Source organism: Chinchilla lanigera, unplaced genomic scaffold (genome assembly GCF_000276665.1).
Source record: "Chinchilla lanigera isolate Chin_1 unplaced genomic scaffold, ChiLan1.0 scaffold00027, whole genome shotgun sequence".
NCBI lineage: Eukaryota > Metazoa > Chordata > Mammalia > Rodentia > Chinchillidae > Chinchilla > Chinchilla lanigera.
Genome location: NW_004955428.1, coordinates 657,839 through 673,346, shown reverse-complemented (window position 1 = coordinate 673,346; position 15,508 = coordinate 657,839). Strand labels below are relative to the sequence as shown.

The 15,508-nt window shown below is 37.7% G+C and overlaps 1 protein-coding gene across 3 annotated transcripts in view; it reads right to left on the bottom strand.

The window, feature by feature from the left end:
• Hhip (hedgehog interacting protein) overlaps window positions 1-15,429 on the bottom strand; it is an 87,338-nt gene extending 71,909 nt beyond the window's left edge. The window contains exons 1-4 of one of the 3 annotated variants that reach the window (XM_013515324.1): window positions 14,596-15,429; window positions 8,715-8,907; window positions 2,998-3,154; window positions 2,080-2,281 (exon numbers count right to left, since the gene is read on the bottom strand). In XM_013515324.1, coding sequence (XP_013370778.1) covers window positions 2,080-2,281; window positions 2,998-3,154; window positions 8,715-8,907; window positions 14,596-15,405 — 1,362 coding nt within the window. In that variant the 5' untranslated portion in view covers window positions 15,406-15,429. The remainder of the gene's footprint in view (window positions 1-2,079; window positions 2,282-2,997; window positions 3,155-8,714; window positions 8,908-14,595) is intronic. The other 2 variants (XM_005386630.2, XM_005386632.2) reach the window with 2 other exon arrangements.
• Between the last annotated feature and the right edge of the window lie 79 nt (window positions 15,430-15,508).

The following is a 15,508-nucleotide window of genomic DNA, read 5'->3' as shown; positions in this document are numbered from 1 at the left end:
TTTTGTCTCTTTGAGACAAGGTCTCACTATGCAGTTAAGGCTGCCCTTGAGCTCACTTTGTAACCCAGGCTGGCCTCAAATTCACAATGATCCTCCTGTCTCAGCCTCCCGAGCACTGGGATTACAGGCATGTGCCACCATGTCTGGCTATCATATATATTTTTAATACCAACATTTTTACCCAAATTTGAAAACTATATGTTGTTTCTTCAAATATTTGAAAACATAATTTAAAGCAAATTGGCAATATGTATTATGATATATATTCAACTCAGTAATGTTCTTTCTATGAATAAATATTAAAGAAATCATCTACCAACCAAGCTAAATAATATGCACAAGGACGATAAATAACATTGTTTAAAGTGGTAAAAAAAGAGAATACTGGAGTCATTCTAAATGTCTTATAATAAGGAAACAGAACACTCCAAAGGTTTAAAAAATAAGTTCTTGAGAAAAATTTCTAAATCTGGGGAAAGTCTTTAAGACATATGGTTAAGTTAAAAAAAGAAGGCTAAAAGAATATATATATATATATGTATACACATATATATGATTGGATTTTAATTTTCTTTTCAAGGTTGATTAGAAAAAAAGCTTAAAAATTTTCCTTGTCTGTTTTTACATTTATTAACATGGACTTGTATTATCTATGTAATGAGAAAAAAATTAATTTAATTTTGATGTAAAAACCAGGAGAAAGTATATCAAAGTGTTAATAGTCGTTTTGTTTAACCAGTGAGATCACAGAGGATGATTTAAAACGACTTTTCCCCATTTGCTTTATATGGAGACCACATCTAACATCCATGGGAAGGAGCATGCACTGCTCAAGGGTAACATTTGCCGCTGTGTCTTCTCTCTGCTCATCAGTACCCCTGGGAAGAAGAGTTATCAGGATTCATTATATACTGATGTATAAAACACTAAAGCTTCACTTTAATTATCTGCTGTGGATTTTAATGAAAAGTTTTATGGAGAGAAAATGAAACCATGGAGTTAAAAAGTCTGTACCAAATGCGCCATGTTTTGGTGCCAGGGTCTTTTTTCACAAAAAGGTTCACTTCTTTTATGTAGCATGTCTTGGAGCCATCAAGCTAGGGGACTCTGACTACCTGGAGTCCTTCTGTTCTGACTCACTCTGATTTTTTTAACTTGGTAGCTACCGAATAGGTATCAGGAATACAATTATTTGTTTTTTCAAACTTTCTTTGGTTCGGGTGGTCTTACCTTTGAGCAGCACTGTAGAGTAGAGAGTCCCTTTTTATACAAGCAGAAGAATGCCAATCTTTCTTCTTGTTTTTTTCCAGTGAGGAAATGAAAAGGATAACGTGATCTCTCCAACTTGTACTATTACTTTGTTTCATTCTAATACAGGCATGAGCTGCTAAATGTCAGTTTTAGAATGCTAATATTTGCTTTATACTCTCCTATTGTTAATTTATACTGTGTTACTCGGGTGAAACAAACTTGACAGTAGTTTTATTTTCATACCTAGATTATGCGATCTGAGAATTCAAATTGAAGAAGTGGGAAGAAGGCAATAGGCGTGCTGATATATTATACAGATGATATATTATATGTAAAAATATCTGACTTACCTGTAAAAACATTGTACAACGGAGTCATAGTCTAAGAAGTATTTTTTATGACACAGACATAAAAATAGATACGGTGAAAGAATGATTTGCGATTGATAAAACAATCCAGTCTTTGTATCTGACAGCAAATACTGATATACAGTCCTAAGTATTAGGCCTGTTAAAGAATATTTAGACAAATACTTTATAAAACCCAAAACTATTTCAAATGTGAAAATTACATAGGCAAAGCATGTCAAAATATCTCCTGGTACAAAAAAAAAATCAGTGTGATTACACTGCTCAATAGTCAGCAAGTAACACAAAAATTTGAGGCCGCTGCCTCATTAAATTGCCATAGTTACTTTCCCTTCTGTTGCTTCTATATTTTTGCCATAATTATTCTGTCTTTTATTATGAAGAAATATCTTCATTGAGGAAGATACCACTAAAAATCAACATAGCCAGAGCAAAGAGAAATAAAATTTAAAAAGCCAACCTTTATTCCACTTTGAACAAGTTTGTGAATGTCCAAATAAGGCTCCTTGAATATTTCTCCCTCCGGGGTGAGTATCTTCACATAGCCTTCCTTTTCCAGGATAAAGAGCCGGTGTGAGCCGTCCCCACTGTGCATGGCCCCAACAGGCTGCCGTAGCCCGCTCACAACCTCCTGGACACAGAAGCAGTTGTGTTTGTGTTTTCTAAACAAATGCAAGAAAACCAGTAAGTATTTTTTTGAGATGAAGAAGGAAAAGGCTGCCCTTAGTATTCTTTTCAAAATGTTTTTCCTCTGGAATCAATGGCCTTAAAAATCAAGAAGTATTGCTAAACCAAGCATCATAATGAGTCTTTTAAGTGATTCATTTAAACTCTTTTCAATGGAAAAAAATAAAACAGCCTTCTGTCAGAAAGTAAAAGTGAGAACCCAAACATATATATGTTTTAAATTTTTATAAGCTCATTATCTCATCTTTCAGTAACTGTAATTAAAACTAGGCTTTTACTCACAATAGTGAAACCCTACAGAAGGCACTCAGTGAAAGTTCTGAGACCTATTTATAGAAGGGTTTGCTTCTCTTATGGAGCATGTCTTGTCTGATTTGCCAGTAACAATTGTGTAGAGTATTTCCACAGCACCATAAGCTAGCAGCAATCATAAAACTCAAGTTTAAAACTGTACCCATAAAATTCGGATGAGTCATAAGGAAACCAAGCTCATAACACAGAATTAGTAGTCTTAAGTATTCAAAACATTTAAACTATGATTGTAGAGAAGCAAACTATGAAAAAGAAAAAATAATAAAGTATCTGGATGACATAGCTCCTGAAGATAGTAAACACAGACTGCAGAGTCACTGGCAAAACTACAAGATTTGTCATTTTTTTTTCAGATTAAAGAGCATTTATCTGTATGGACCTGCTGATCTCTTCCGCTTTGTCATATTCTTCCATCTGGTCCAAGGAGTTAGACGCTGGTCCTCTGATTTGTTTTCTTGGAAAATCTGGAAAGCACAACCCACCATCTTTTCTTGCATAGTAAGAGCAAAACTCATCAGCAGTTGTTTGAAGAAAACCTTTTCAAAAAGGAAAAAGATTCATTAGAAGCATTTAGTGTCCTAGCAAGTCATCCAATTCAGAAGATACAGAAAAAGAGAATCTTTAGGAAGTATATTAATATTCTAGGAAAAAGCTAGGCTAATGTAAAAAAAAAGTATGTGTGGGAAGTTGGGATTCCTTTTCTTTTTCTTTTAATGAAAATTTTAAAATGGCAGTAAAAGTCAAACAACCTAGTGCTGGATATTTTAAAGGTTCGTATAGAATACCAGTAACACAAGCCCAGCATTAACCTTGCTCACGCATTTCCTCTTTTCAAGCTTCCTCAGTGGACGTATATTATACTTGTGAGCTTACCTCATCACTAATTAGCATTTTTTGCTACAATACTAAATAGCTTCCTGAAAAGAATAAATTAGAATCAAGAAAGATGACAGGCAATCAGATGCCAGTTTGGATGATTTCACAAGTCTTAATTTATTGCCATTTGCACATTATTAAATAATAAATCTAATGGATAGTGCCATGATAAATGACTGACTCTGTGAAACAGTCAAGCAATGAATTGATCCTAGTAACAAAGCCTCTAGTTTCAAACACATAGGTGCCTTTTTCTTACAGGTGATAATAATGGTTTTGTAATACAAAAATTACATTTAAATCACACCACCTCTCTTTCAAACAGAAAGTTCACACACCACCCAGCCAAAACAAAAATGCAAAATAGACTGACTTAATGGGGTGAAAAATAAAGATGCTTTTTCTTTTCTTATATCTCAAGAATTTTTATCAAATACACACAGCTTTCTTTGAATACAAAAGACTTCATAACAAAAAAATGTTAACACTCTTACAATTTGAGTTATATGGTATTGGCTTTTTGTGCATAGTTTTAATATATTGATGACTTCTGCTGTCACAATATGATGTTGTCTCCAAGGGTTCTAAACTACTGTACTACTTCTGGTTTCACACTTTTATTACATTTAAAATTATAATTTTTCTCTACAAAACTAGATTAGTATGCCCTCTATTAATTTTGTGATAAAGACACTAGGTAACTTATCTGAAATTTAGAAGCTGTGCATCAAATTTAGCCTCCACAAGTACTTCTAAGAACAAGATTCTGGAGTCAGCAGTGAGGCTTATCAACAGTAAAAGAAAGACACTCAGAGTTTATTTTCTGTGGGCGTGACCCGCCTCTCTTCAGAACTAAAACCAACCTTAGGATGTGAGGGTCTCACACAGAGCCTGCTGTACATTTTGATCTAACTTTGGGGATGGTGTGATCACGTGAAATTTCTGAGAAAGACTCCTCCGGGGCAATCTCCACCTAGGCCATTAGGAAAGACATTGTCTTTGGGAAGCAGGCAAGGAAGAGCAGATATGCTTGGGAGTGTGCATCTGTGGCAGAGGTCAAAAGACAAGGAGCGTGGTGGGTGGAAGGGCACTTCAAGGCCGGGACGAGATTATCTTTCTTTGGAAAAATCCACACGTTAGAAATTGGGAAGAGGAATGAAGACCACAGCAGCATTTATTCATCTTCAGCAATTGACTGCTGGCAAAAGAGGCGAGGCACTCAGATAACTGCCTAATACTCTTAAACTGAGAAGGAAAACTGAATTGCTGAATCCAACTTTTTGCAAAGTTTTGGGATAGATCTTATTTTGGAGTGCAACACACATGCTCATGCATGCACCCCATATTTGAAGTATTTACCATCAGGCAGGAGATATTCCTGCCAATATTAGGCATGCAGGAAGACTGTCATGCTATGGGGATATTTAAAACTGAATGTGTCAGTGAAGAATGTTATTTTAATGTGATGTTTGTCTACAGGGTCATAGAAAGATGTCAAAATGCAATTCATAAGAAAAGTCAAGTTTGGTTTAACAAAAAGAAGAAAAAGGAAAATCATCTGTAATCAGCCAGAATCATGATCTACAGACCAATAACCGTCTTAAAGGGAAACAAAGCAAATGCTGGTGGTTGATTCCATTTTATAAGGACTTATTAGCTGGGAATAAACACAAGGAAATGAGAAATCATTTTCAAATGGAGTATTTTAAGATTAATGAGTGCCTATTTTTAAACTTTGTGACTATAGGGGCACTATGCTCTTGGCAAATGAAAGAATAATACAGAGAACAATGCATTTTTCCTATCTTCTAATAAAAATCAGGCAAAATGAGTAAGTAGGAAGAAGCCAGCTCATGGAGAGTCTTACATAAAAGCCTTTTAAGTCATCATATATGAACTGAAGCATCTAAAACTTTCTTGTTGTGAAGAGCAAAAAGGACTTGGATCCAGGTCACTGGGTGAGTGTTTACTGCCAGGGAAGATATAATTTACCTACTGGTGGTCTTTTGTTTGGAAGAATACATTGAACCACATTTCACTGAAGGTGCATGCTTAGCTTATCTTAGTCAATTCTAGTACTGATGGACATACACTGAGCCTTCCAGCAGATTTTTAAAACTCCTGATAATTTATTAAGTATCCTGGGCCAGTAGCCATTCTCTCAGATTGTGAATTCAGTCCTGTTATGTAGCACAGGATGCCCTATAAATGATATGTAAAACAAATACTCCCTGTGGAGTATTCTTGAGTTGTAGCTTTTTTTCTCAGCATGTATTCGAGGGAAGTTATTTTTCTTCATTATATGTACATTCGTCATGATAAGAAAAACAAGAAAAAGAGCTCCAGATTCCCTAGCAGGAAAGCCTACACTAAAGAGCATACTCTAGTAGACATAGTAGATTTTCTTATGTCCGTCAAACCCCTCTGGTTTCTCTCCTGGAGACTAATAAGACACATGTGTAAGGTATCTGATGGAGCTAGGAGCAGCTGTGGACTGGAAAACTCAATGGATTCAAACCCTTGACCTTGGCCTCATTAGCAACAGGATTAAACCAATTGTACTAATTGTGTGCAGACCTTTCACACTACAATAAGCCACTGCTGAGGAGATGACTGTCAAGGGTGATAAAAGTCATTATGATAACAGGTATAAAGAAAGAAGTCAAATGTCCATTGATATGCCCTCCACAGTGTACTATGCCATCTTTTAGTTAAGAGCAAACTATCACTCCACTCATTCATGCAGAAAAGAACTATAGAATTGAACAAACATTCCCTGTGTTTTTAAAAATATAATTTTGGCATTTTGAGAAATTTTAAGAGTTGACCATCCTAAGAAAGGTCACATTGGAGGTTATTATGATTAATAAGACTCTAGTGTAGGCTCACTTATATTGATTTTTATTTTTTCCCTTATTTAGGAAAACAAATTGACTGTGACTATTTCTGAATTAAAATTTCTAGGAATGAACTATCTTTGAGGTTATAAGAATATTCTAAAATGGTCATGCTTTCTTTAAGTCATGAGGGTGAAGCAAAGGGTTCGTTTATGCATTTATTTCTTCATTGTTAGGCAATGAGGAAAAAATAAAGATGTTTCTGAATTTACTTTTTCTCCCTCAATCTCTTCCAACATTTTCCTTGTTTTAGCAAAATTCATCCTTTAGAGTACCTTCCTCCTAAAGTTTTTGATTGTAGAAAGATTAAGGTTATTAATGAGGGTTGTGCTACGTTTGCTAGGTTTTTCCTATACAAAAGAATCCCAATGTAGCTATTTTCCACAACTGTGAATTTTAAGGGGACAAGAACCATATTATTAAATATACTAAACAAAGTGAAACTACTACAAGTTTGTTTTTGTAGCCATTCCTAAAATTTCATGTTCAGAAAACTAGACATTTCTGGTTTTGGCAGCAGGAGCTGAAGAGAGAACTCTCATCTTACTCATCCCGCTTTAAGAAATGGTAACCTACTGCCAGTGATAAGCCTGGCTAAGAGATCGATTAATGGTAAGTGAGGCAGACTGTTACTACAGCTCACTTTGGGACAGGTATTTAAAATGATTATTAGCATGTGGCATAGGAAGGAGCAGCCCTCTCTGCTTGTTGTTTAGGTCTTCCAGACTCTCTGGAAAGCACCCTTAGTGCTCCATCCACCGAGAGTGGAGCTTTCATCTGGTTATCTTTCAAAGCAGCCTGGGTGGCCACTGAAAGCACTTGACATCTTGATGCACTTCAGCAGTTTTACATATACACAAACTTTAGAAAAATAAATTTGTCATTCGTCACCACAAATGTTGATCTGGGGAGTGAGGTGCATGCAGTTTTTGGATGGTAAAATAACTTTAAATATATAAAGACCCCCACTGATGAGCCTGCAAGTTTAGCATGCTGTATTTATCTAATGGAGATAAAGGAAAATGAAAATGCTAACTGTTGATATCACTTTCAACCTATGGTCCTAAAGGCAAACTTTCAAACTTTGGTCTGCAGCAAACCTTTATGGTTTTTAATCTGTTAACACCTCTCTGCAGGCCATCCAGGCAACTGTGACCTATTCCACTTTGCTTTGGGGAATGTGATAAAGAGGAAGAAACAGCTGGCTTAAGCAAAGTCTCAGAAAAATGGCTGGAGTTTATAAAGACAATACCATTATTTTTACATTAAATGGATACATGTTATGCCCTATCGAAAGGGAGCAAGCAACTCTAGTCACATGTTTTTCAGGTTGTTAAGAAGAGTTCTATGAAAAAATAGAAAACATTTCTCTGGGTTGGAAAAGAGGAAAAATGTGTGTATAGCAATTTAAAAAATCATGTAAGTGCATCCCTATAGTTCTTTAAGCATATGTTTATCCTTAAATACCATTTAGCTTTATAAACTGCTAACTTCAATAGAATTGTATGTGACTTTGCCTAGCTAAATAGACTCTGTATCATCAAAGTCTTTGATTGCTCTAGGTTGATTCTTCCAATTAAAACCACAACCACTGACGTTTATAAATGTTTGATGGCAAATTTAATCAATGCCCAAAAATCTATGTCTATTAAAGTATGAAATACAATTGTGACCTGGTGTCTTTGTGAGATTGTCACCTAAGAACTTCTGTATCTATCCTATTGTCTTCTTGCTTTATAACTCTGAATAAGGCGTATGACTTTTCCTGAGACTCAGTTTCCCTCATTTGTGCAACGAAGAGAACTCTATTGCTGCTACTTCACAGAGTTTTTGAGGAGCAAATCAGTCATTTTATGTGGAAGTGCTCTGTAAGATGTTACTTTTTAGGAGTCCTAATTATAAGGGACTATCTTAACTATCAGTGCACATTCTCCAATCATATATCAGCTGTGTAGAATAGCTGCCATCGTATAAACACTGTCAGGTAAAGAAAACTCCAACAAGAAATTTGTACTGGGGCTGTATATAGCTCAATGGTAGAGCCCATGCTTAGCATGTGCAAGGGCCTAGCTTCCATCCCCAGCACCACATTAAAAAAGTTGACACTGATAACCTGATGTGTATTAAAATTACCACCTGTTTTATAGACAAATTGTAACACTTCCTTTCACAGCAATAAAACTCATGACTTTGAAAAAGGTAATCGTGAAATAAAATAGGATTTTGAAGGTGAGATACATTTTACATCTCTCTTGTAAACAAGCACTTAAAAATGGGTATCTTATGAGGATATTTATTTATTTTATGCATTTTCTTTTGTTACCTGGAATGTGGCTCCGGCAGGTATAAAAGAATTCTTTGCAATAGTCTTTGCAGAGGAGGGGAAGTACTAGATCTCTTTCCAGGACTTCTCTCTCAGGTGAGTGGAAAAGGCTCTGAGAATGAGGAGAGCAAAATGCACACTTGATTTCCTCCAGTAACTTCTCACATTCTGAGTTGTTGGTAACAGAAAATATCTGAAAGCCATAAGCCAGAAACGGACAGTTTTTTAGTTATGTGAAGTTGGAATTGTTTGTGTTTTGTTGGTGTTTTTTTTTTTTTTTTTTTGCAATCATTTAAGTAGCAAAGTCCAAATCAGCTAAGGAAGTTTTCTGAAAAGAATCACTGTGTCACAATACAGAGTGCCTTTATAAGGATGCAACTTGTCTCTGGAGCTAGGGTAGGAAAACAAAATCAGGAACGCATAAAAGTGCTTCTTACTCTTGCAAATCGGTCTAGGAATCTGTCTTTCAAGTGTGGAAATTTAAAACACAATTGTATTTAGACTGTTTAATGTTCTATCATTTTATTCTGTTTCAAAGTATGTACAGAATGACATTTAATTTTTTAAAACTTCCTAATACCTTTACCCAACTGCATGCAAAATACAAATCTGAAAGATATGGCTTAGTTGTGTCTTAGGTGAAAATCTATTTCATTCCTGAAATTCCTAATATGACAATCTCAAAAAATACCTGCCTAACACTTTTAAAACATTTTTGTTAATTTTCAATCTATAGACTGCGTAAGGAAAGTTTTCTAAACTAGCTTTCCTAGTCTGTAAAAATACTTTAAATTGAACTGAACACATTTAACACTAGTCTTTATTAATCATTATATCTTAGCCAGGGAAAACTCTTGAACTAGCTTCTTGGCTATGTTATATATACAATTAAACACAGGAATTTTAAAAATATCATTTGTATGATAATGAATTTTAATGAAAAAAGGCACATTTTTATTATTATTTTTACAATGATACATCTTTTCTTCTGGTAAGACCAACTTGGGACTTCCTGATTCATTGATAGAATAGGTCTTGGTATCTGGTATAACTAAAAAACTGACTTAAGGCATTCTTTTGACAAATACAGAAGTCAATATCGACCGAATTTTAGGGGCATGAAATGTGCTACATAAATCAAACATTGATTTTTTTAATATTAAAATTACCATAATGTGAATGAATTATACTTTCCCAATTATCTGACTATATTTCTATTTAGTACTTCTTTTGAACTATGTGCTAAAACAAACATTTTAAACTCTGTATCACTGTTTAAAACAAATATTTCATTCACAAGCTGAGTGCCAACTTTAGCAGATCATAGCTTTTATTTTTCAATATTATGATATTATAGATGATTATACAAATACTGGATCTGATGGAGCAAAGTAACAAAAAAATCATTGAATAAAAGCATGCTAAAATTTAGGCATTCACTATTTAAGTCAATAGGAGTTATGGTACTTTAGGAAAAAATGATGTATCATAAGTGTTATTTTGTTTCTTTGGTGCTGGGAATTGAACTCAGGACTTTAAGCTTGCCAGGCAGGCACTTGTGCTGCTGAGCTACATCCCTGCCCCTCATAAGTGGTTACTACACAATATTAAAAAAAATTACTAACCATAATTATATTTATATTTTATTTTTATCAATTTATTTAAATGACAACTGCTTAAATGGTTAAAGTTTTCTAAAAGGAAACATACACCAGATACTTAGAATTTGCATTCCAAGAATGTTTTAAATGTCTCTCATTGTCCATACTCTGGAAGACCTCACCAGGTTTATTCAATATTACTAATGCTCAGCTTGATCCTGTTTATCATATAGCAGTCCACTAAACACAAAACAACTGCAGGACACTAAAGCCACCTCTTAAGCTGGCTAAAAAACTAGACTGTAATTACCTTTGGTTTTATGGAGAATATGCATGCTTCCATTTTTTTATAGCTGAGAGAAAATGATCCCCATATACTCTCCCAGCTGCTATCCAGGAAGAGCTTGATTTTTAGTGCCTCAAGAATTTTGTCTTTTACAATTTTTGGAATGTGTCCTGGCCACAAGATTTCTCATCAAAAGTTTCAGAAATAGGATTCAATAAATTATCTGAAATCAAGTATAATATTATTCTTTTTAAAGTTTCATGCTGTTCCGGCCCAGCAGGATGGTAACATTTTGCTCTGTGTGAGGTCTGCAGTGTAAATACCTATTTGAAGATAGATAGAGCCATCATTCTGGCTTTGGTTTCAATGAACCAATAGTCTTACTGAAGTCAATTAAACTGACTCAGCCAAAGCTGCAACACTGGTTTAGACAGATGAGTACTGGTGTGTGCAGGGTGATTTTTTTCTTCTTTTCTTTTTCTTTCTTGTTTTTTGCCTATGTGTCTATGTTCATACAGGTCCTTAACTTTATGGCTGACAGTGCCATCAATCTTGAGAAGAAATTTAAGCTAATTTCCTGTTTTGATTTTTAAAAACCATTTATATAAAACCATCAAATTACAGTGGTCTAAACTATGTATACTTTGGAAATCATGTAAAACTTCGAAACATTATTACAGCATGCCTAGTAATGATTGTGGCTGTTGCTGACTAATTTGTAACATCTGGTAGGTCATCCTTTAATCTTTGGCCACATGAAAGTGAAATCCATAGAAGAAAGTTCAGATAAATACTGGAATACAGAGTAAAGTGTGGCCTACAACTATAGCTTATCAACAAGCAGTAATATAGGTGACAGAGACCTTCTGTATTTCTCTTTATTTATCAAGTAACTAAACAAAGAGGGTAGAAAGACACCCACGTGGGGTGGATGAAGGGACAAAAGGAGAAACTACATGACAGTATATTAAGACGTCGCCTTAAGATCACTGGGTACACAAAATGTTATTTCTAAAAAATCATATGCCTACAAGGTTGTTCAGCTGTTGGGTAGAACACTTGTGTCTCCGGACTATAGAGCTGGATTATGTCATTAAAGAGTTCAGTTTCAATTTTAGGCTAATATGTAAATAGATCATTGTACGAAGGCAGCTGTTAAAGGGACCCCAGGATGAGTTATTTGTTTAGTTGGATGTGTTCAACAATAGCCTTTGTCCCTGAAAGAGCCAGAGCAAACAAATGATTGTAAAAGGGCACACTTGAAAACAATTACTTTTCACCCATTCCTTGACAGCTTTGGCTGTGAAACCACCCAAGGTAGAGAGAACTTCTATGCTACTGTGCCTACAAGTTTTAGAAATAAGAAATAAGGGTATTTTAGCCGGTTGTGGATTCAATTTGGCTAATGGGAATTAGATCTTTTTGGTGTGCTATACTTAGAAGCTGCAAAAAATGCTGAAAGACAATATAGCTTCCAAAGTTTTGGCAATACAGATTTGCAATGGTAGCTAACAGTCTTATTACAATATATTCTATTAAGATGTACAAAAAATTAAAATATAAAACATAATATGGAACTCAATGGTAGTTTATTAAAGAAAATCTGCTGGTCTGGAAACTGGATTCAATTGCATAGCTGTGCATTCTCAATATTCTTACCTGTTTGTTACTAAGAAATTTCTTCCCTGAGGAAAAAGCTACTACCTTAGTCTTTTGAAAAATTGCAGCAATCTTTCTTGGGAGCATTGTTTTAAATTCTTAAACAAAAAAAAAAGGCCCTTTCAAATTGCCATCATCTTTCCTATATGTACACTATGAAATAAGACTCTGACATATATTATAATCCAGGACGGCTTATGAGAAAAAGGGAAACACTGAAGTTTATTATAAAATAACATATTTTAAAAACTATTAAAACTTGAGAAGTAACATAGGTCAGGAGTATGTATGCATAGCTCTATCAAATTGCTGTTTTGAACAGTTTGAGTATTGTTGCTTTGTAAACCACTTGCAATGGAACCAGCAAAGTCTAGTGGACCTGACTTAATTCAGACACATTTTCCAAATGAGTAGAGATTGTTAGAGATTGGAGACACTTATAGCAGAAAAGAATGTAAATAGCTAATGTGGCTGATTGCTTCCTGAGTAATGATTTCTTTTTTAAAGAATTTTAATATCGTTTCTCTTGAGAGTGATAACTCCCCTTTTAAGGGTTATAAGTCCCGCCCCTCCTTCCTTTCTGCTTTATACATTTAGTTAAGAACTACATTTTCATTCCACAAGTTCCTGGAAGAGCTCAGTACAGCGAGATCATCCCTATCCTAGCAGCATACATAGCACACAGGGCCACTCCATGGCAAACATTTCTAAACCTTTCTCTGAATTTCCTGGTTCTTTGGGCTTCTGGTAAAATCTTTAAGATGATCTGAATGTGGCTGAATGCAACTTAATTCAATTACAACCCTGGCGCTTAATGACATTGTTTTCAATAAAATGCTGGAATATCTGTTCCCTGAATCTCAGACTACGGCTGCATATGGTAAGAATAAAGAGTGAGTTGCAGCTGAAAACCTGCAGCAAGACAGTTCTCACTCATCTGGGAGTTGGACAAATGCTCCCTCAAAAGGCATGAACATTTGGACAGAACCGGGGACTGAAAGAGAATGATGTTCTCTAGTTTCACCCATTAGTGAACCAACTAACAAATACAATGGTGTTGTTGTTATTCTCTTGCCATAAGCAACAGAACTCTGTGTGTGGGCAGCAGTTTAGTGGGGAGGAGGATAAGTCGACCCCTTTTTGTCCTATTGATTTTTTCCTATTTGCATGACTTGAGCAAATTAAATGATGCAATATGGCTTTTTGTTACAAAACAAAGTGAGAGATACCACCCAGACACATATGTTGATTCGTAGGAGCTGTTTACATGAGAATAGAGTGAAATCTACCGTGAACTGAGCATAAAAATTAGATTCAGCCTGGGTATTTTTTTTTTTTAATGCCTGGGCCAGCAAGACTGAAGCACAAGTTTTCCAAGAGTCTCTCAGTCCTTGACAACTGCAGGGTTGTAACAGAGGAATTCTTAATTAAACCTAAAATGGGGAAAGGGAGGGGAGCAAGGACACCTGATTGCTTATTTCATGTGCAGTGATTCTTAATGACGAGACCCAGCACTCTCTCCTTGGACTAAGGTAGACAGCACACATTACTGCATCTCCCCGCATGAACGTTACTGCAAACTCAAAAATAAGCCTGTCTCTGCACTCAACCGACGCTACTTGCTTATCTGGTTAAATTTATCAACACAAGGGAAACGTAAATGCCACCGCTCTCTAAACAAATTCCTAGAGAAAATATTCCTAGACAACTCACTGCCCCCTGAAAGCCTTAATTTACAGCGTTACAAAATGACGGAGAATCATCTTGGTTTTAGGTGATAAATACGTCCCAGCGAAATCCCCGGCCAGCTTTTTGAGTTCTTAACTGTAGGTACTAAGAGTTGCTTTTAGCTCATTTAACTACTGTAATTCAAGACACCCCGCTCTGACGGGGCTGGGGAACGTAAACCGAGCGTGCTTCGACATCCCTTCCGATTCAGTCCTCTCAACAGAGCACGTGGAGAAAACGGCACGAATCTTTTTGCCCCAGACAAATAAACCGGAAACCACAGCCACCTTCATTTACAGTTTCACCGCAGCCAAAGCCCTATTCGGTCCCCAAACACCGCGGATCGCCATTCTTTTAAGATAGTAACCCAGCCCGGGGTGCGGGTACCACAGTAGAGGTGTCTCAAGCATCCCGACCGCGGACTCTAGGGGACCGGAGAGCTCTCTGCGCACCCAGAGGAAATCACAACGGAATCGCGCTAGCGCTTTAGAAAGTTATCACAAGCGCTCCCCCACGAAGTTTCGCCCTGCTTCCAGCTCCCAGCGCCACAGGGACCCCTACCCAGCCGGCGTGCCAGGTTCGCATCCGTGAGGCCCTGAGTGCCTACCTTGTTCTCCAGGCGCCCCAGCCCCGGGCTGTCACTTCGCAGGCAGCAGGACAGCCGAGGGTAGAAGCCACCGCACGGCACCTCTCCTCCACTCAGCAGCTCCAGCTGGGACATCATCCGCCTGTCTCTCCTTTTCAGGCGCTTTGGGGGGCTCCCGTTTAGGCACCTTCTCCTCCTCACGCCGCTCCCCTCGCTCCTTTCCCCGAGCTTAGCATCTCCTTCGAAGAAGCCCAGGGCCACGGCCAGCAGCAGCAGCTTAAAGGACAGCATCTTCAGCATCGTCTGCCGCGAGCAGCAGGGGGGCGCGGGAGGGTGGGGGACCCACTGCCCACTGGGCCCCTGGGGCGCAGCTCCCGGAGGAGGCTGCGGGGCGGTGGGACACTCGCGAGCCGGAGGGAGGTGGCGGGGGCGAAAATATGTAGAGCGATGCAACTTTGCAAAAGATAAAAAATAAAAGACGAGGCGATGGGTCCAGCGCCTTGGAGGAGCCCGAGCAGCCAGATAAAGTTGTGCAGATGACACCGTCTGCAGTTGTGCCAGTGTCAGTTGGGTTAGGGGCTTTCCGCTGCGCCTGGGAAGTGGGAGGAGGAGAACGAGTGGGAAGAGGAGAAGAAAGAAGAGGAGACGTTCACAGAGGTTCACTTGTCCGTGCAACGGGAGCTGTTTAGGTGAGACAGTAGCAGGCACGGAGGAGAAGGCGGCGGCGGCGGCGGCGGCGGCGGGGCAGGCGGAGCCCGGGAGCGCGCGGGGCTCCGGAGGATGCTGAGGTCTCCTCTGCCGGCGGCTGCAGCTTCTCACACAGCCTCTCATGTTTCGCTCCCTCTTTTCTTCTTCTTTTTAACTAGCGCGCGGGGAGGTGCTGCCACCGCGCGCCCCTTGACGTCACCGCTGCCCGTGCGTCCGGCCCGGGCGG